The 21,531-nt window shown below is 46.5% G+C and overlaps 1 protein-coding gene across 4 annotated transcripts in view; it reads left to right on the forward strand.

Annotated features, from left to right (window-relative positions):
* The first annotated feature begins 2,257 nt into the window (after window positions 1–2,257).
* NCKAP1 (NCK associated protein 1) overlaps window positions 2,258–21,531 on the forward strand; it is a 189,948-nt gene continuing 170,674 nt past the window's right edge. For 3 of the 4 annotated variants that reach the window (XM_040357629.1, XM_040357631.1, XM_040357630.1), the window contains exon 1: window positions 2,258–2,603. In XM_040357629.1, the coding sequence (XP_040213563.1) occupies window positions 2,496–2,603 (108 nt within the window). In that variant the 5' untranslated portion in view covers window positions 2,258–2,495. The remainder of the gene's footprint in view (window positions 2,604–21,531) is intronic. The other variant, XM_040357632.1, reaches the window with a different exon arrangement.

The raw sequence follows: 21,531 nt of genomic DNA on the forward strand, positions 1-21,531 counted from the left end.
TCTCATACACTGACTATCCCTTGCACTGATCTCATACACTGACTATCCCTTGCACTGATCTCATAGACGAACTATCCCTTGCACTGATCTCATACACTGACTATCCCTTGCACTGATCTCATATACTGACTATCCCTTGCACTGATCTCATACACGGACTATGCCTTGCACTGATCTCATACACGGACTATCCCTTGCACTGATCTCATACACTGACTATCCCTTGCACTGATCTCATACACTGACTATCCCTTGCACTGATCTCATAGACGAACTATCCCTTGCACTGATCTCATACACTGACTATCCCTCGCACTGATCTCATATACTGACTATCCCTTGCACTGATCTCATACATGGACTATGCCTTGCACTGATCTCATACACGGACTATCCCTTGCACTGATCTCATACACAGACTATCCCTTGTACTGATCTCATACACCGACTATCCCTTGCACTGATCTCATACACGGACTATCCCTTGCACTGATCTCATACACTGACTATCCCTTGCATTGATCTCATACACTGACTATCCCTTGCACTGATCTCATAGACGAACTATCCCTTGCACTGATCTCATACACTGACTATCCCTTGCACTGATCTCATACACGGACTATCCCTTGCACTGATCTCATACACGGACTATCCCTTGCACTGATCTCATACACTGACTATCCCTTGCACTGATCTCATACACTGACTATCCCTTGCACTGATCTCATACACGGACTATCCCTTGCACTGATCTCATACACGGACTATCCCTTGCACTGATCTCATACACTGACTATCCCTTGCACTGATGTCATAGACGAACTATCCCTTGCACTGATCTCATATACTGACTATCCCTTGCACTGATCTCATACACGGACTATCCCTTGCACTGATCTCATACACTGACTATCCCTTGTACTGATCTCATAGATGGATTATCCCTTGCACTGATCTCATACACTGACTATCCCTTGCACTGATCTCATACACGGACTATCCCTTGCACTAATCTCATACACTGACTATCCCTTGCACTGATCTCATACACTGACTATCCCTTGCACTGATCTCATACACTGACTATCCCTTGCACTGATCTCATACACTGACTATCCCTTGCACTGATCTCATAGACGAACTATCCCTTGCACTGATCTCATACACTGACTATCCCTCGCACTGATCTCATATACTGACTATCCCTTGCACTGATCTCATACATGGACTATGCCTTGCACTGATCTCATACACGGACTATCCCTTGCACTGATCTCATACACAGACTATCCCTTGTACTGATCTCATACACCGACTATCCCTTGCACTGATCTCATACACGGACTATCCCTTGCACTGATCTCATACACTGACTATCCCTTGCACTGATCTCATACACTGACTATCCCTTGCACTGATCTCATAGACGAACTATCCCTTGCACTGATCTCATACACTGACTATCCCTTGCACTGATCTCATACACTGACTATCCCTTGCACTGATCTCATACACGGACTATCCCTTGCACTGATCTCATACACGGACTATCCCTTGCACTGATCTCATACACTGACTATCCCTTGCACTGATCTCATACACTGACTATCCCTTGCACTGATCTCATACACTGACTATCCCTTGCACTGATCTCATACACGGACTATCCCTTGCACTGATCTCATACACTGACTATCCCTTGCACTGATGTCATAGACGAACTATCCCTTGCACTGATCTCATATACTGACTATCCCTTGCACTGATCTCATACACGGACTATCCCTTGCACTGATCTCATACACTGACTATCCCTTGCACTGATGTCATAGACGAACTATCCCTTGTACTGATCTCATAGATGGATTATCCCTTGCACTGATCTCATACACTGACTATCCCTTGCACTGATCTCATACACGGACTATCCCTTGCACTGATCTCATACACTGACTATCCCTTGCACTGATCTCATACACTGACTATCCCTTGCACTGATCTCATACACTGACTATCTCTTGAAGACTCACTGAGATTTGTGGAATGTGAAGCGGTGGACAGGCGCCATACATGAAGCTCCGCCCACACCTGTCTTGCCCTCACCTAGCCCTGCCCGCAGCTTCCATACAGCCAATCAAGACGCCGCAGAGAAGCGGTGATGTCACCACGGCATTCCGCGTTCACGGCACAGAGCACGGACGGGGACGCGCATCTCCCGGATCCCTCGGGAAAGGGAGAGGGGCGGTACCGGCGGTGGACGATCCCACATCTCGGCAGGAAGGGAGGGGCTGTCGGCGGTTCTAGGCAGGCGTGTCATCGCGTTAAACTGCGGAGCATGGGAGCTGTATGAGCGGTCCCCCCCCCTTCCCTACAACAACAAACCCCCCTCCCTCCTCCTTCTCCCGGGACACCCGGAATTCCGCCGTATCGCCTCAGCGCCGTTCTCCTCCCGGTGAGGCCGCCGCCGGCTCCTGTAGTGGAGGACGGGCAGCATGTCGCGCTCCGTGCTGCAGCCCAGTCAGCAGAAGCTGGCCGAGAAACTCACCATCCTCAATGACCGGGGGGTCGGCATGCTCACCCGGCTCTACAACATCAAGAAGGTAAAAGCGGGGGGTGCGGGGCCTGTACCGGGATCCATGACACCGGGGGAGGAGAGGGGGAGGGGACTCCCGGGGAGAGGAGCCCGGACATCCCGGGGTGGTGGAGGGGACACACAGGGCGGTGCAGGATGAGGAGACAGGCTGCAGGAGGAGAAGGGAGGAGGAAATCCTCCATGATTGTATAAATCACTGCTCACCGGATCCCTGATCATTGGATCCATGAACAGTGCTTACCGGATCCCTGATCAGTTCACACCGGATCCCCGATCAGTGCACACTGGATCCCTGATCATTGGATCCATGAACAGTTCACACCGGATCCCAGATCAGTGCACACTGGATCCCTGATCATCGGATCCTTGATCATTCGATCCATGAACAGTGCTCACCGGATCCCTGATCAGTGCACACTGGATCCCTGATCATCGGATCCTTGATCATTCGATCCATGAACAGTGCTCACCGGATCCCTGATCATCGGATCCTTGATCATTCGATCCATGAACAGTGCTCACTGGATCCCTGATCATTGGATCCATGAACCGTGCTCACCGGATCCCTGAATAGTGCACACCGGTCACCAGGATCCTTGATCAGTGCACACCGGTTCCATGATTAGTGCACACCGGTCACCTGAATCCTTGATCAGTGCACACCGGATCCCTGATTAGTGCACACTGGTCACCTGGATCCTTGATCAGTGCACACCGAATCCCTGATTAGCGCACGCTGGTGAACGGATCCCTGATCAGTGCACACAGATCCCTTATCATCAGATCCCTGGTGAGTGCGCACCGGATCCCTGATCAGTACACACCGGATCCTTGATCATCAGATCAGTGCACACGGGTCATCGGTTCTCTGATCAGATCCCTGATGGGTGCACACCGGATCCCTGACTGATGCACACCAATCACCGGATCCCTGACTGATGCACACCAATCACCGGATCCCTGACTGATGCACACCAATCACCGGATCCCTGATGTGTCCATCCTCCTGCCTGGTGATTGCACCGCCAAGTGTACCTGTCATCTTCCTGTAGTGATCTAGTGCTAGGACTCCTATAGAAGTGTCAGTGATGTCTGGAGGCCACAGGGATGATATAAAATCTGAACCAGGAAGGTCCCGTTCTCACCAGGCGTACCGGGAATGTGTTTTCTCTCCCGCTTGTTTTTGCACATGATCACGCAATGCACATAGGGCAGTCTATTCACTATGAACACGCTGCCCTTTGTGCAACAAATGCGCCAAAGGTCCTGCGTTGTTTCAGGCGGTGAGCTTCGTATTTGTTGTTTTTTTTCTTTACCACCCAACAAAATGCGTGTCTGTAAGTCATATTTAGGATGCTGTTAAGAGTTAAAGGCACCGCAAGTGTGATGCGCTTTCTGGGAATGATTGGGGCCTTGGGGTTCAATCATTCATAAAAGAAAATAAATGTGTGCTCTGGGGGGAGGGGGGGGGGGTTGTGTACAGCGGCCTTTACATGTCAATGACAGGAGGTGTCTGGTATTCTTAGATCTGGGTGTACACGTGTGTCCAGAGATGGATGAGATCTGGAGGTGTACATCTATCCCTGGTGAATGAGAAAGCCAAACGTCGGGCACACAGCCTAAGCCTGGCCAAAGATGGGTTCATTCAGAACCGGACAAATGTCAATCCATCTATGGGCAGGCTGGTTGTACTATCAAAGAATTTAAGTACAACCAACCTGTCAGGTTCTTTTTGTAAAATCGCTGCCTCCGGCTATAGCCAACAGCATTGACCATTGTATTCTAAATCCTCCTACTTTCATAATCCAATAGCACAGCTGGAGGGATTCCCCCCCCCCCCATCAACACTGACAGTGTCAATGGAGGAATCGGGCAATTTCTTTCCTTCAATTCAAGGGAAAAAAATCATTATCTATGGCTTTGCTTAAAGTGATTGTTAAGGTTTTCTTCATGCATGTATTAGGGTAAAAAACCTGTGTGCAGCAGCGCCCTCAAATCTTCCCTGAGCCCCATCACCATAAAGCGATGGACAGCCTCAGTTCTCTGTGGATCCTCCTTCCTCATTGGCTGAGAATGGCTCCCGCTGCTGTCAATCACAGCCAATTAGAAGTGAGAGGGGGGTGGGATCACTGAAAGCAGCGGCTTGGGTGCCCCCTCCTTGGCAAGCTATTTGCTCTGGGAACAGGAGGGGAGGAGCCAGAAGCACCAGCGGGCGACCCGAGAAGGAGAATTGGAGCTGCTCTGTGCACAGTAAACTGTGTGTGTGTGTGTGTGTGTGTGTGTGTGTGTGTGTGTGTGTGTTTTTTCTTTCCTTTCATTATCGGCACAACCGGAAGTCCATTGTTAAAAATCACAAGCATATTTCCATGTCCAGGAATGACAGGTGTTGGGTACAGCAATTTGTGCAAAGCAATGACAGGCTGTGTGTGTGTACACTGGTAAACACACATCTTGTGTACAATCCTGGATGTAGACTGTCCCTCAATGTACACATGTATACACACTCAGATTTGTCTACCAGTGTACAGACACAGCCTGTCATTGCTTTGTACAGGCCGCTCCTGTCATTCCTGGACACAGAAGTATGTTTGTGTGTGGTGTGTGTGTGTGTGTTTTTTTTTTTTTTCTTACAATATACTTCACACTGCCTGTGTATTATTGAGCCCTTAGGCCAAGCGCCTTGCATTCAGCTTTACCATCATCTAAGTGTGCACAGGTACAGATGCACTGTCTACATTTACTAGCTCACAGACACAGCCTGTCATTGCTTTGTACAGGCCGCTGTGACTCCTGGAGGAAGGACTATGGCCGCTATTGGGGTGCAATCACACCGGTGATTGGGGCACACAACAGATTTCTGTGGCAAGGATCAGATTTTTAAAGCTGGATTTATTTTCTGATTTATTGCAGGTTTTTAAATAGTGGCAACTAATCAGAGCTTTACATATTCTACATTTACATCAGTCCCTTGCCTTCAAGGAGTTTACAATCTAAGGCCCAGATCTCACATCTGAACACCTTTTGGGGGCAATTTAGACAGGAGCCAATGACAAACCTGTCTTTGGAGTGTAGGAGGAAACCCACACTAGAGCTGCACGATTCTGGCCAAAATGAGAATCACAATTTTTTTGCTTAGAATGAAGATCACGATTCTCACGGCGTAAAATCTTTTACATTTCTAAAAAAAAAAAAAAAAAAATGGGCTAACTTTACTGGCTAGTTTTTTTTTAATGCATTAAAGTAATTTTTTCCAAAATAATTGCATTTAAAAAGACTGCTGCGCAAATACAGTGCAACATAAAATATTGCAACAACCGCCATTTTATTCTCTAGGGTCTCTACTAAAAAAATATATAATGTTTGGGGGTTCTAAGTAATTTTCTAGCAAAAAAAAATGATTTTAAAGCGGGAGTTCACCCAAAAATCAACTTTCTGCAGTTAGATCCAGCATACGACAGTATGCTGGTCTTTTTTTTTTTTTTGTTAGTACTTATCGTTTTAGCAGTATTTCTTCTATGGCTCCGAGCGGGGAATGGGCGTTCCCAAAGGCAAGCAAGTTGATTGACGGCCTTCGATAGCGCGTCACGGCTTCCGAAAGTAGCCGAGGTGACACTTGGCTGTTTACGACGCCTGCCGTGTAGAGCTGACTGCGCAGGCGCCGTAAATTGCAGAGTGTCACTCGTGTGTATTTTCGGAAGCCGTGACGCGATATCGAAGGCTGTCAATCAACATGCTTGTCTTCGGGAACGCCTATACCAGGAAGTAATCCCCGCTCGGAGCCATAGAAGAAATACTGCTAAATTGATAAGTACCAAAAAAAAAAAAAGACCAGCATACTGCAGATGTCAGCAGTATGCTGGATCTAACTGCAGAAAGTTGATTTTTGGGTGAACTCCCGATTTAACTTGAAAAGAGCTGTCAGAAAAAGGTTTAGTGTTTAAGTGGTTAAACGTCCCTAATTTACATACAGAAGTTTATTCCTTTGATGTAATACAATGTGTAGACTTAGGCTGCATTCACACCTGAGCGTCGGTCGTTTTTTTCTGGCGTTTTGTCGCGCGTATTTGCATACAGCGTCGTGCAACGTTTTTGTACTTCGGCGTTTTTTATTTTAGCCAATAAGAAAAATTATCATCTTTTCATCACTTGTTGCTATGTTGGTAGATTTTTTTAATCTTCTGCATGGGCGACAAGTTCTATTTATTAAAGCGACAAAACGCCCGTAGCAAACGCCCGTTGTCGCGCGATAAGCTCAATTCGCACGTTTCCCATTACTTTCTATGGGAAAAAAAACGCTCAAATGCGCCCAAACCGCACGATACACGCGACAAAAGGTCCGGGACTTGTTTGAGCTTCGCGCGACAGGCGTTTGGGCGTTCAGGTGTGAACAGTCACCATAGGGAATAATGTTAATTCTCCCCTGGCGTTTGTGAGCAGTGCGCTTCAGGCGTAAAAACGCCTAGGTGTGAATGGCTTAAGATGTTTTCAAAACTTGGCAGATTGCCCAGACTTTGACTTTTGGCTGAGAGTAGGGAGCAAATTCTTTGCATACCAAAGTGCAGAGAGAAAATTCTTTTCATGTCAAAGATCGTGAAACCCTGTGTTAAGAATCGCAACGGGAAAAAGATTGCGATAACGATTCTTGACGATTAATCGTGCAGCTGTAACCCACACAAGCAGAACATGAAAACTCCATACAAACCGTGTCCTGGAATGTTGTGTGTATGTGAACAGCTGTGGCCAGGAAGCCTGTACAAAGCAATGACAGGCTGACTACAGCTAGGGGCTATTGATGGTTCCTGTACATTCTGGGCCGAGCATCAGTCCCTCACTTTCTGATGATCACCCGCGTTATGGCGTGCAGCCATCCAAATGAACCCTACGAGCCATTCGCACCGTGTTGTCGGGCAGCAGTATCCAACACACAGAGCCATTTCCCGTATGCCCTATTGTTGTAGTTCACACCAGTGTGGTGTGTACTAATAATAGTAGAACGTGTTGCATGTTTAATGCACATGTCGTATCGCAATACATTGCGGTGCATAAGGATGAATTAAACGTTGTTTTGTGACCATTCAATATGTCGCACTTAAACAGGGCAGAACACGCCCCCACTGCTGTGATTGGGCCTTATACCCGCATAAAATATTTATCGGAAAGGATTTGTATTTCATCCAGTCCTGAGATTGTCACTGCTCTGTATTTTGTTCTCGGACTTGCTGCAGGCTGGTACGTATTGTGTTTCATTCTGAATTAGTATGTCGTTGTACTTGACACCTCTCTGGGTACGTTTATTTACATGATTGGTGATATGATCCTTTCAGTCCGATAACAAACATCATTGCTGTACCCCAGGGTTTGACAAATTTGCTTGGAATCTAGGAGCCAGCTAAAAAAGTTAGGAGCCAAAAAACGCACCCCGTCCCGCCAAGCTTGCGCGCAGAAGCTAACGCATACGTGAGTAGTGCCCGCATATGTAAACGGTATTCAAACCACACATGTGAGGTATCGCTGCAATTAGTAGAGCGAGAGCAATAATTCTAGCCCTAGACTTTCTCTATAACTCAAACCATGCGACCTGTAGAATTTTTTTAAACGTCGCCTATGGAGATTTTAACCACTTCCATACCAGGCACTTGCGCACCTTCCTGCCCAAGCCAATTTTCAGCTTTCAGCGCTGTCGCAATTTGAATGACAATTGCGCGGTCATGCTACACTGTACCCAAATGAAATTTTTATCATTTTGTTCCCACAAATGGAGATTTCTTTTGGTGGTATTTGATCACCTATGAGATTTTTTTTATTTTTTGCGCAACAACTAAAAAAATACCCAAATTTTGGAAAATTACGTTTTTATTTTTTTCTGTTAATTTTTTTTTGTAAATAAGTTTCCTTCTTCAATGATGGGCACCGATGAGGTGGTACGATAGGCGGCGCTGGTATGCGGCACTGATGGCATTGCTGGGCATCATTTGAGCCAGTGCTCATGTTGCCAGTCATTGCCCATTTGTGGGCACTGATTGGCATCGATTGTGTTATTTTTTTTTTATTGGTGTTTCTTTTTTTTTGCTCTATTGAGCACCGGGGGGCACTCCCTGGTGGTCCAGTGTTGGCATTCGAGTGGGGGCTGCGCTGATAAACAATCAGCGCGAACCCCCCCCTGTCAGGAGAGCTGCCGATCGGCTCACCTCTACTTGCGTCTGTCAGCTCTTCCTGTTTACATTGTGATCAGCTGTGGTTGGATCGGAGATCGGAGATGCAGGGTGTCAGACTGGCATCACCGATCACTGCGCGCCCCCACGGGGCATGAAATCCTGCCGGGCGGGAAGTGATTAAAGGGTAAAATTTGTCGCCATTCTACGAGCGGACGCAATTTTGAAGCGTGACATGTTGGGTATCAATTTACTCAGGGTAAAATTATCTTTCACAATATAAAAAAAAAAATGGGCTAACTTTACTGTTTTATTTTTTTATTAGAAAAGGTGTATTTTTTTTCCCCCAAAAACGTGCGCTTGTAAGACCGCTGCGCAAATACGTTGTGACAAAGTATTGCAACGACCACCATCTTATTCTCTATGGTGTTAGAATAAAAAATATATATAATGTTTGGGGGTTCTAATTGGAGTGAAGGAGATGGCAGTAAAAACAGTGAAAAACACATTAGAACTGCTGTTTTGCTATTTGTAATGTAACTACTTGTAATGCCAACGGCCACCACAAGATGGCGCCAGATCACAGAAGGAAGCTTAGGCCTGTAGAAGGCCGCAAAGCCGCGGCTGCAATTGCCGGTCTGCGTCGGCCGGTAATTGAGGCCGCGGCTTTGCGGCCTTCTGCAGGCCTAAGCTTCTTTCTTTGAAGGCCACAGAGACGCAGCCTCAATTACAGGCGGACGCGGGCCTGACGCGCCCTGGGCGCCAGGTCACAATTGGGACTGGATTTTGTCAAGCCCTGCTGTACCCATCTTTACATTCTGGTTTGGTGTTTATTTGCGCATTGTAAGGTCTCCAATATGACTAACTGCACTAAGCTATTTCTTTGCCTTTTATGTGAAGAAAATGACCGCTATTACCAGGTAATCCTCTGAACCTCCCACACTTAATGGTTGGAAATGACTAATTAATTGAGAATCTCAACTTTTTATAAATTCACACGAAGCATGTGGTTGCTGGACAAGTTGGCGAGGGTCTGACACCCCTGGCTGGGTACGCACAATACAATACCTGCTGACCGATTGGTTCCTACAGTGTGAGCGTCCATACGTGGGAGAGACATTCTCTAGAAATCAAACCTGTATGAAGGTTCATAACGTAATTCTGATAACTCATTCGGATAATCTAAATTTCATCGATGATGGAGTTCTCTTTAAAGGGGTTTTGAAGGCACAAGGTTTTTTTTTTATTTTTTTTTTTTATTTTTTTTTTCTACCTTCAAGTATTCTATGCATGAAGGCAAAAAACCTTTTGTGTGCAGCTCCCCTTTAATCCAGCAATGTGCATGAGAGCTAATCTTCTCCCGGGCCTCTCATTTCTTATTGGCTGAAACACAGAACTGTGGCTCAGTCCCACCCCCGCTCTCTCCTCATTGGCTCACTGCTGTCAATCAGAGCCAGTGAGCCAATGAGGAGAGAGCAGGGGTGGGACTAAGCCACAGTTTTGTGTTTCATCGATGCAAAGAGCAGGGATTCAGGAGCAAGAATGCACCAGTGCCACCAGAGCAATTGGGGGCACTAGCTGAAGAGGTAAACCGGGTGTATAGGCGCCTCAACCGTCCCACATAAATGTTCCACCCGGTGCTCAGACCTTGAGGCTACTGACACCTCCAGTGTAAGGAAAGGGATGATCAGCACTCAGGATGACATCCCAAAAATAAAATAAAAAATTCTTTATTCAGTAAACATGTACAATAAGGTAAAATGGCCTACGCGTTTCGGACTTTAGTCCCTCGTCATGGCTCATGATTAAGCATTGTACATGTTTACTGAATAAAGAAATATAATTTTTTTTTTTTTTTTTTTGGATGTCATCCTGAGTGCTGACCATCCCTTTCCTTACACTAGCTGTAGAGGGAGGATTCAGGAGCGCTGACAGGGGACCCCAAAAAGAGGAGGATCGGGACTGCGAAAGCCCTGCACAGAGAAGTATGTCACTAATGAGCGCATTCTCCTCTGGTCCTCCTCCAGACCCTTACTTTCTGCTTTCAAGCAATGCATCCAGCTTCTTCCCAGCAGCTGCATAAGGCAGGGCTCGACAAATCCCGGCGCCAGGTCGCCATGGCGACTAGAAATAGGGTCCTGGCTTGGAAGGGGGCACCATCTGGTGGTGAGCCGTTGGTATTACAAGTTATTACCACCAGATGTGTAAGCTGGCGCCATCTGGTGGTGGCCGTTGGTATTACAAGTTTAAACAGCAATTCTAATGTAATTTTTCACTATTTTCACTGCCATCTTCTTCCCTCTAATTAGAACCCCCAAACATTATATATTTTTTTTATCCTAACACCCTAGAGAATAAAATGGCAATCGTTGCAATACTTTCTGTCATGCCGTATTTGCGCAGCGGTCTTGCAAGCACACTTTTTTGGGGAAAAAATTACACTTTTTTTAATTTAAAAAATAAGACAACAGTAAAATTATCCCCATTTTTTTTTAATATTATGAAAGATAATGTTACGACGAGTAAATTGATACCCAACATGTCACGCTTCAAAATTACGTCCGCTCGTGGAATGGCGTCAAACTTTTACCCTTTAAAATCTCCATAGGCGACGTTTAAAAAACTCTACAGGTTGCATGTTTTGAGTTACAGAGGAGGTCTAGGGCTAGAATTATTGCTCTCGCTCTACCAATCGCGGCGATACCTCACATGTGTGGTTTGAACATCGTTTACATATGCGGTCGCTGCTCACGTATGTGTTCGCTTCTGCGTGCAAGCTCGTCGGGACGGGGCGCGTTTTCTGGCTCCTAACTTTTTTAGCTGGCTCCTAGATTCCAAGCAAATTTGTCAACCCCTGGCATAAGGAAAGGGGGGTGTAAGGGAGAATTGGGGAGTCAACTTCTGAAGGTGGGATGGCTCTTGACATCTTATGGGATGGGGATGTGCTGGACATCTAATCTTACAGAAACAATCGGCCCTTTTGAAGGCAATCGTAATGCTGATGCGGCCCACGATGAAAATTAGTTTGACACCCCTGTACTAGAAGGTCTACTAATGTCACGGAAAATGAGAAACCAGAAGTAGTAGAAGAAAGTAGATTGACATCTTAGTTCCTGTCTGTCTTCTGTCAAAATGGCCAAATCATCGAGATCTCCAATCACGTCACTTCCAGTTACTGTAAAGCAGGAGTCTCCAAATCTTCCAAAGAAAGGGTCAGTTTACTGTCCTTCAGATTTCAGAGGGGCTTAATTGTGCCCAGTGGGAGAAAACAATGTCTGATCTGGTGTTGTTGGGAGGAATAGTGCCCCCTTTTTGATGTCAGTGGCAGGAATTATGCCTCAAGGGCCGGATAAAGGCAAGCAAAGAGCCACATCCGGCCCCAGGGCTGTAATTTGGACACCGTTGCTGTAAAGCATCAGTAATTGGAGATTTACATGAGTTGCTGTTTTGACAGAACACCAGCAAACGTACACTCGGTACACGATATTATGAGCAGATATTGTTGGTCCGCCCGATACTAACCAACAACATGGCCGCCTTCGGGGCGGTGACAACTTTTCTAACTTGGCCGCTGTTCTGTCTAAACGGCAAACTCTTTGTGTACCGGAGTGTACACGCTTGCCGGTGTTGTGTCAAAACGGCAATTACTCCAATTTCTGATGCTTTACAGTAACCAGAAGTGACGTGATTGGAGAGCTTGATGAATTGACTTTCTTGACAGAACACCAGCTCAACTGCATGTACACTATATTACCAAAAGTATTGGGACGCCTGCTTTTACACGCACATGAACTTTAATGGCATCCCAGTCTTAGTCCATAGGGTCCAATATGGAGTTGGCCCACCCTTTGCAGCTATAACAGCTTCAACTCTTCTGGGAAGGCTGTCCACAAGGTTTAGGAGTGTGTCTATGGGAAGGTTTGACCATTCTTCCAGAAGCGCATTTGTGAGGTCAGGCACGGGTATTGGCCAAGAAGGCCTGGCTTGCGGTCTCCACTCCGATTCATCCCAACGATGTTCTATCAGGTTGAGATCAGAACGATGTGCAGGTCAGTAAAGTTCCTCCACCTCAAACTCGCTCATCCATGTATTTATGAACCTTGTTTTAATATTGAACCTTACGGGCTAAGACTGGGGTGCCATTAAACTTTGTGCGTGTAAAGGCAGGTGTCCCAATACTTTTAATTATATAGTGTATCTTTGCTCACCTTGGGCCAGATTCACAAAGGAGATACGACGGAGTATCTCAGATACTCCGTCGTATCTCTGAGTATGTATGCGACTGATTCATAGAATCAGTTACGCATAGATAGCCCTTAGATCCGACAGGTGTAATTGTTTTACACTGTCGGATCTTAGGATGCAGTACCGCGGCCGCCGCTGGGGGGAGTTCGCGTCGTAAACAAGCGTCGGGTATGCATATTAGGAGTTGCGCGATTCACAACGGTTTTACGCGTTCACTACGTCGCCGCTAGTCTAGTTTCCCGTCGCAAAGTTAGTCGTCGTTTTGGGTGCCTTAACTTTACACAGCACACGTATGTGCTATATAAAGTATGGCCGTCGTTCCCGCGTCGAAATTTAAAAATTCACGTCGTTTGCGTAAGCCGTCTGGGAATACAGGATTTACGCTACACGCGCCGCCGTTCGAAAAAAATGACGTTGCGCAAAGCACGGCGGGTAATTCAAAAGGGAGCATGTGCAGTAGGTCCGGCGCGGGAGAGCGCCTAATTTAAATGGCGCACGCCCTTTTGAATTACGCTGGCTTACGCCGGAGGCCGCCGGCGTAGGTTTTCATTGCAAGTGCTCTGTGAATTAGGCACTTGCGATGAAAACTTGCGGCGGTGTAACATATCTACGATAAGTTACGCCGCCGCACTTCTACCTGAATCTGACCCCTTGTCTCCAGCTCTGTGATGTCTGAGGGCTCCCAACAGCCACCAATATATCCGACCGGTCAGCTCCCGGCACTGATTTTATGCCCCCTTTTTTTATTTATTTGTATTTTATTGTTCTTCCCAGACGTCTTCCGGGCCGGGATGATGCCACTGCTGCGCATATGCAGGAGTTCATTCATCTCGGCATTGCCAAAATTTGTACACCGAGTATTTCAGTGTACAGGCAGGTAAGGAACTTTGATACAGAAGGGACATAGGCAAGATTTTAAATGATGTACAGTTTTGGTATATGCAGAGTGCCCCCCCCCCCCCATGTATATGTGTGGCAGGTTCCAGGGTCCTTGTAGGTTTCAGGGTTGTTTTAGTTATTCTTTCATAGCACAGAATATATTTTAAAGGATTGTTGTAAAATGTTCCGTATTTATCGCGGTATACCGCGCACCCCTAAAGTTGCCCCCGAAATTCCTGTAAAAAAAAAGTTATATGATTTTATTACTTACAGTTTTGGCGTCTTCCCAGCGTCCATCGTCCGGTCCGGCGTCCGTCTCCGGCCTCGATGGTGTCCTCCCGGCTCCTCCAGCGTGCGCCTCAAGTCCCCGCTTCCCGCGCTCAATTCGAACGCCTCCGCCGACATATACCGAGTGCAGTACACTCGGGTACATTCTGCAAGGCTCGGCGTCGCTCGCGCTCTGTGACGTTTATGCGTGAGCACGAGCGAAGCCTAGCCGAATGTACCCGAGTGTACTGCACTCGGTATATGTCGGCGCAGGATTTCAAACTGAGCGCGGGAAGCGGCTATCGGCGTATATCGCGCACCCACGATTTCCCCCTTATTTTAAGGGGAAAATAGTGCGCGATATACGCCGATAAATACGGTACTTGACTTTATCAGCTAGGCTGTGACCTAGTGATCTATATTACCACTCACCTACAACCTGCATTGTTCAACTGAGAGATGCATAGAGCATAATGGGGAATGTTTTGGAAGAAGAGAATAAAGCTAAACTCTGACATAAGCAAACAATGTCTAAATACTTGAATGTGTATTCTTGCCTAAATTTTTATATATTTCCCCCAGATCTCTGCTGTGTGATTTTTTTTTATTTTGTGCAGGAGATGTAATAAAGACCGGTCACTGCTGCTCTCTCTCCTAGTGCAGGATAACTGGTCCTGTCTCCGCCCCCTCATGAAGTTTTCTGCAGGCAGCCTGTAGTGGGTGGGACCACTGTGCCCCTTCCACAGCTCCGCTCTCTACATAATGAGTTTACAGTGTCATTTGATATACACCAAGTGTATTTATTTCTTCTACGGCTATTGAGGTGTATATTCAAATGAAAAAAATGTTGTGCCTGGAGTTCAGCTTTAAAAAAAAAAAAAAAAAAAGTGTGCAAGTACCTCATTTGTCAATGTATGGTGGCTGATAACCTGTATACGTATTCTGGTGCTCTGGAATCCAGCGTTATCACTTTACCCTTTATGTGAGATTCTGATTATTGTGCAGTTACGCACATTGAAAACCTCCTGTGAGCTAAATATGGATGTTTTCTGTGCATTTTTATATTTTGTTTTTGCTTTTAGGTATTATTAGAATGCATTTAGTTTTGCCTTAATGTAAAGAAATAAGGCAGGGTGGATTTGATTTAAATCCTGATTTACATCACTAGTAAAAAAGCTTAATTTAAATCAACTTGCTTTAAATCATAATTTTTAAAGAGCAACTTCAGCTCTGTCCTGCAGTGGCTCCTTTTTCTGACCCGCTGTTGATTCTCCAACTGTCCCATTCGCTTTAATGGTGAAGCGGCAGTGACACAACAAGGTGAGGGACGTGGCAGCAGCAGGTCAGTGGATGCCCACTAACAGGTGCTGCCATGATGGATCTGAAATGACAGGTGCTCTTTAAATGTAATGACTTATTCTTGCTGGTAGTTAGAATCTTTAATATTTGCAAACAAAAATTAAAGCGGAGTTCCACCCAAAAGTGTAACTTCCGCTTTAAGCACGCCTCATCCCCTTACATGCCTTTTGGCATGTAATTTTTTTTGGTGGGGGGGGGCATTCGGTTGGAGCGGGACTTCCTGTCCCACTTCCTCCTTTCGCCCAGGGACCGCCTTGGCGACTTCTCTACACTATTTGTAGTTGCTGGAACTCCCCTTTAAGGTTTCCCATTTAGAATAATAAGCTGTTAGGTTAGTAAAACGGCGATATCAGAACCGATTCAACCATACAGTTTGCAGTGTACGTAGATTTGCAAAATGATGGGATAAAGGAATATTCCTGAACTTTGTTTTATTTCGTGGTTACTGTGAAGTTGTGTGAATGCATGATTGCAGTGCATGCTATTTTAGCTTGAATTCATTTAATAGGTTTCCCAAAATTTTTAATATTGCAGAATATACAGCCTCATGCTACACAACTAAGCCCTGTTTCATGCTGAATAAATTATTATTGTATCTTAAATAGAAAACTATCTTTTTAGATTTTTTTTTTTTCTTCCCTAAAAGGATTTTATTAAAATAAATTTGATATAAATAAAAATTATAATTTTCAAATAAAAGTAAATAAAATCATTTTTTTTCTTTGTGTGTGTGTGTGTGTATAACCACTTCCATACCAGGTACTTACGCAGCTTCCCGCCCAAGCCAATTTTCAGCTTTCAGCACTGTCGCACTTTGAATGGCAATTGCGCGGTCATGCTACACTGTACCCAAACAAAATTGGCGTCCTTTTTTCCCCACAAATAGAGCTTTCTTTTGGTGGTATTTGATCACCTCTGCGATTTTTTTTTTTTTTTGCGCAACAACTAAAAAAAGGCTGAAAATTTGGAAAAAAAATTACATTTTTATTTTTTTCTGTTAATTTTTTTGTAAATAAGTTTTCTCTTTCAATTACGGGCACTGATATGGCGTCACTGATGGGCACCGATGAGATGGCACTGATGGACATCGATGAGGTAGTACTGACGGGCACAGATGAGGTGGCACTGATTGGCGGCGCTGGTATGCGACACTGATGGGCACTCATAGGCGGCACTGATGGGCACACATAGGCGGCACTGATGGGCACACATAGGCGGCACTGATGGGCACACATAGGCGGCACTGATGGGCACACATAGGCGGCACTGATGGGCACACATAGGCGGCACTGATGGGCACACATAGGCGGCACTGATGGGCACACATAGGCGGCACTGATGGGCACACATAGGCGGCACTGATGGGCACACATAGGCGGCACTGATGGGCACACATAGGCGGCACTGATGGGCGGCACATAGGCGGCACTGATGGGCGGCACATAGGCGGCACTGATGGGCGGCACATAGGCGGCACTGATGGGCGGCACATAGGCGGCACTGATGGGCGGCACATAGGCGGCACTGATGGGCGGCACATAGGCGGCACTGATGGGCGGCACATAGGCGGCACTGATGGGCGGCACATAGGCGGCACTGATGGGCGGCACATAGGCGGCACTGATGGGCGGCACATAGGCGGCACTGATGGGCGGCACATAGGCGGCACTGATGGGCGGCACATAGGCGGCACTGATGGGCGGCACATAGGCGGCACTGATGGGCGGCACATAGGCGGCACTGATGGGCGGCACATAGGCGGCACTGATGGGCGGCACATAGGCGGCACTGATGGGCGGCACATAGGCGGCACTGATGGGCGGCACATAGGCGGCACTGATGGGCGGCACATAGGCGGCACTGATGGGCGGCACATAGGCGGCACTGATGGGCGGCACATAGGCGGCACTGATGGGCGGCACATAGGCGGCACTGATGGGCGGCACATAGGCGGCACTGATGGGCGGCACATAGGCGGCACTGATGGGTGGCACTGATGGGCACTGATGGGTGGCACTGATGGGCACTGATGGGTGGCACTGATGGGCACTGATGGGTGGCACTGATGGGCACTGATGGGTGGCACTGATGGGCACTGATGGGTGGCACTGATGGGCACTGATGGGTGGCACTGATGGGCACTGATGGGTGGCACTGATGGGCACTGATGGGTGGCACAGATGGGCACTGATGGGTGGCACAGATGGGCACTGATGGGTGGCACAGATGGGCACTGATGGGTGGCACAGATGGGCACTGATGGGTGGCACAGATGGGCACTGATAGGTGGGCACTGGGCATGGATGGGCACTGTGGGGTGGCGCTGATGGACACTGGGGTGGCGCTGATGGACACTGGGGTGGCGCTGATGGACACTGGGGTGGCAGCACTGATTTTTGGCAGGTTGCCAGTCAGTGCCCATTTGTGGGCACTGACTGGCATCTTTTTTTTAATGATTTTTTTTTATATATTTTTTTTAGACTTTTTTTTTTTTTTTTTTTTTGCTGTTTTTTTTTTTTTTTTTTGCCCACCCTGGTGCTCCAGGGTGGGCATCCCTGGTGGTCCAGTGTGGCGATCCGAGGGGGGGCTGCGCTGATAAACAATCAGCGCGAACCCCCCCTGTCAGGAGAGCCGCCGATCGGCTATCCTCTACTCGCGTCTGTCAGACGCGAGGAGGAAGAGCCATCGGCGGCTCTTCCTGTTTACATCGTGATCAGCCGTGGTTGGACACGGCTGATCACGTGGTAAAGAGTCTCCGCCGGAGGCTCTTTACCGAGATCGGAGATGCAGGGTGTCAGACTGACACCCCGCATCACCGATCGCCGCGATGCGCGCCCCCACGGGCGCGCGCGGCATGAAATCCTGCAGGACGTCCATGGACGTCCTGTCAGGATTTCATAACCACTTCCCGGACGTAAATCGGCCATAGGCCGGGCGGGAAGTGGATAATATATATATCACATTATAATAATTTTCAAATAATAATAATAATAAAAATTAAATACATTTTTTTTTTTTTTCTTTTTTTTATACACCCTGGAATAAGGGCGAAGCACAGAACTGCTCAGTTCTTATGCAGGTTTTACACATTTTGTAAAAAGATCAGCAAGCAATAATTTGTAATAGCTCTCTCTAAGGAGGCTGGATATACCTCTGTAGCATACTGTGATTTATATTTCTGTCAAGTGTACAGTGTCTTTGTATGTGATCTGTGTGTCTTCTGGGCAAATTCCCTCAATAGCTCATTCTGAGCAAAGAGGAAGTTAGCCTAGGAATGACAAGTGGCCTATGTGAAGTGACTGGTATTCAGTGTATAGTCATTCACAGGCTCACTTCCTTCTTGGCTGTACAGAGGAGTCCCTGGGACGGCTCTGACTATGGCACTGTTATATGTTCAGGTTTCCTGTATGTTCACCTTCCTTGTTTGTACAACAGGCAGTTATATATTTACTACGGTTGAAAACGCACGTGTGTGTTTGTGTGTGTGTGTGTGTTGTCCAGATACCACTTTTTTAGGACTGAGTACAAGTACCGATACTTTTTTTCCAAGTACTCGCCGATACCGATACTTTTTTTTAAATGTGTCCCCAGATGCAGCCATGTCCCCCCCCCCCCCCACAGATGCAGCCATGTCCCCCCCCCCACAGATGCAGCCATGTCCCCCCCATATATGCAGCCATGTCCCCCTTACCTACATGCTGCCGCGTAGCCGCTTGGTTAATACGGGCGGGGAACATTACAGCTTTCATTTGAATAGCTGTAGTGTTTTGCGCCGCGTATAGACACTCCCCCCTTGCTCGGGATTGGACAGTTCACCCGAGCAAGGGGGAGTGTCTATACGCGGCAGGAAACACTACAGCTATTCAAATGAATGCTGTAATGTTCCTCACCCATATTAACCAAGTGGGGGGGCGAGTATATATATATATATATATATATATATATATATATATATATATATATATATATATATATATATATATTTTCGTAAAACTGTACAAAACCTCTCCACTCTTCCTATCTATCTTTGACCTGTTTTTAGGCTCATTTTTTATTAATTTTCCTCCATTGCCTTTGCTTCTTTTGTAAAGCCATTTTAAAGTGTTTTTTTTTCCCCCTTATGTAAATATGATTTTAAAGGCCTGTATGATTTTTTTTTAAATGTTCAGGTTCCAGGACTTTTAGATTCTGCCATCAATAGTGAATTTGATGTCCTGGAACAAGCATGCAGGCCGCAGAATGTCTTATTTTTTTTATACCTTACTGGCTACATGCTTGGCCAGGTCCATGGCTCACAGAGGTAAGGATTGGAAGCCTTAAAGGGGTTGTAAAGGTTTTTTTTTTCCTAAATAGCTTCCTTTACTTTAGTGCAGTCCTCCTTCACTTACCTCATCCTTCGATTTTGGCTTGATGAGGTAAGTGAACGAGGACTGCACTAAGGTAAAGGGGAAAAAAAATTGTACCTTTTACAACCCCTTTTAAGTTTGCACCTGTGAAAGGCAAGACGGCAATGGCAGCTTGCATAGTTTTATTCAACAGATTGACTTAAAATACATACCGAGAAAGCGGCCTACCTTCTCATCCAGGTATAGCTGTGGTTTGCGAGTGGGACCCTTTGCTTTGTTATGCCTCGTTTCCACTGAACGGAACGGTTCGGGTCAGTAGATTTGGAACGGTTTAGAACGGACCGGTCTATTCTCGTGAGCGTTTCCACTGCAAATCGGACCGTCGAGACCATACAGGATTTAGAAAAAATGCCTAGCACGTCCACCAATCAGTGGAATGTATTGCATCTCCGCCCTAATGGAACCGTTCCATTTTTTTATGACCCCACATCTGAAGCAGGACCCAGAATGGTCCGGTACGGTTCGGTTTTATGGCACACTTACATAATGGAAACACCCAAAATAGCGTAGCGAACCGATCCGCTCAGTGGAAATGAGGCATTGGTGACAGGGAACACTTGATTAGCAGCCTGTAGTGTTCGTTTTTGGTGGTGATGTTGTGCCAGTGGAGACTCTAAGACAGATAAGAAGACTGAGCTGTTTTTTCAGCTAGCCAGCAGCTACACATACCTGACATTTTTGGTTTTTAAATTTAAAACTCTTCTATCATCTATTGCCAGGTTGGATTTGTTTTAAATCAAATCGATTTTTGAATCGCTAATTAAATCACTAGTAAAAAGGCTTGATTTAAATCAACTCGATTTAAATCATGATTTTTAACCACTTCAATACACCCCCCCCCCCCTTTCCTGCCCAGGCTAATTTTTAGCTTTCAGTGTTGTCACACTTTGAATGTAAATTACACGGTCATGCAACACTGTACCCAACAACATTTTTATCATATTCGTCCCACAAATAGGGTTTTCTTTTGGTAAAATCTGATTACCTCCTGGGGTTTTTTTTTTTTTTTGCTAAACAATCAAAAAAAAAAAAAGTTTTTCTTAGTTTCTGTCATAAACTTTTGCTTTCTCCTTCATTGACGGGCACTGATGTGGAGGCACTGATATGAAGAATCAATGGGCACTGATAGGCAGCACTGATGGACACTAATAGATAGCACTGATGAGGTACTGACAGGTGTTACTGCTGGACACTGTGGTGGGCGCCAAGATTTTTTTGAGGGGGCACTGTCTGGCAGCTGTTGGGCACATCTGCTCGGCTCTCCCTGTCAGCCTAAACCGAGGAATGCCGTTTTTAAAAGTAATTTATTAGGCGGCTTCGGGGCTCTTCTTCTGACTTCGGGGCTCTTCTGCGGCTCTTCTGCTGACTTTGGGGCTCTTCTGCTGACTTTGGGGCTCTTCTGCTGACTTTGGGGCTCTTCTGCTGACTTTGGGGCTCTTCTGCTGACTTTGGGGCCCTTCTGCTGACTTTGGGGCTCTTCTTCCCTTCTTCCGATGTTGAAAACGCTTTCTCCCGCTGTAATGCCATGTGCGCGATGCGCAATGACTTATATAGGCATGGGGCGTGGTCACCCCATACTCTTTCACATAGGAAGGGGGGCCTGGATCTATTAAAGTGGGCTCCCGGA

The sequence above is a fragment of the Rana temporaria genome, chromosome 6, assembly GCF_905171775.1.
Source record: "Rana temporaria chromosome 6, aRanTem1.1, whole genome shotgun sequence".
NCBI lineage: Eukaryota > Metazoa > Chordata > Amphibia > Anura > Ranidae > Rana > Rana temporaria.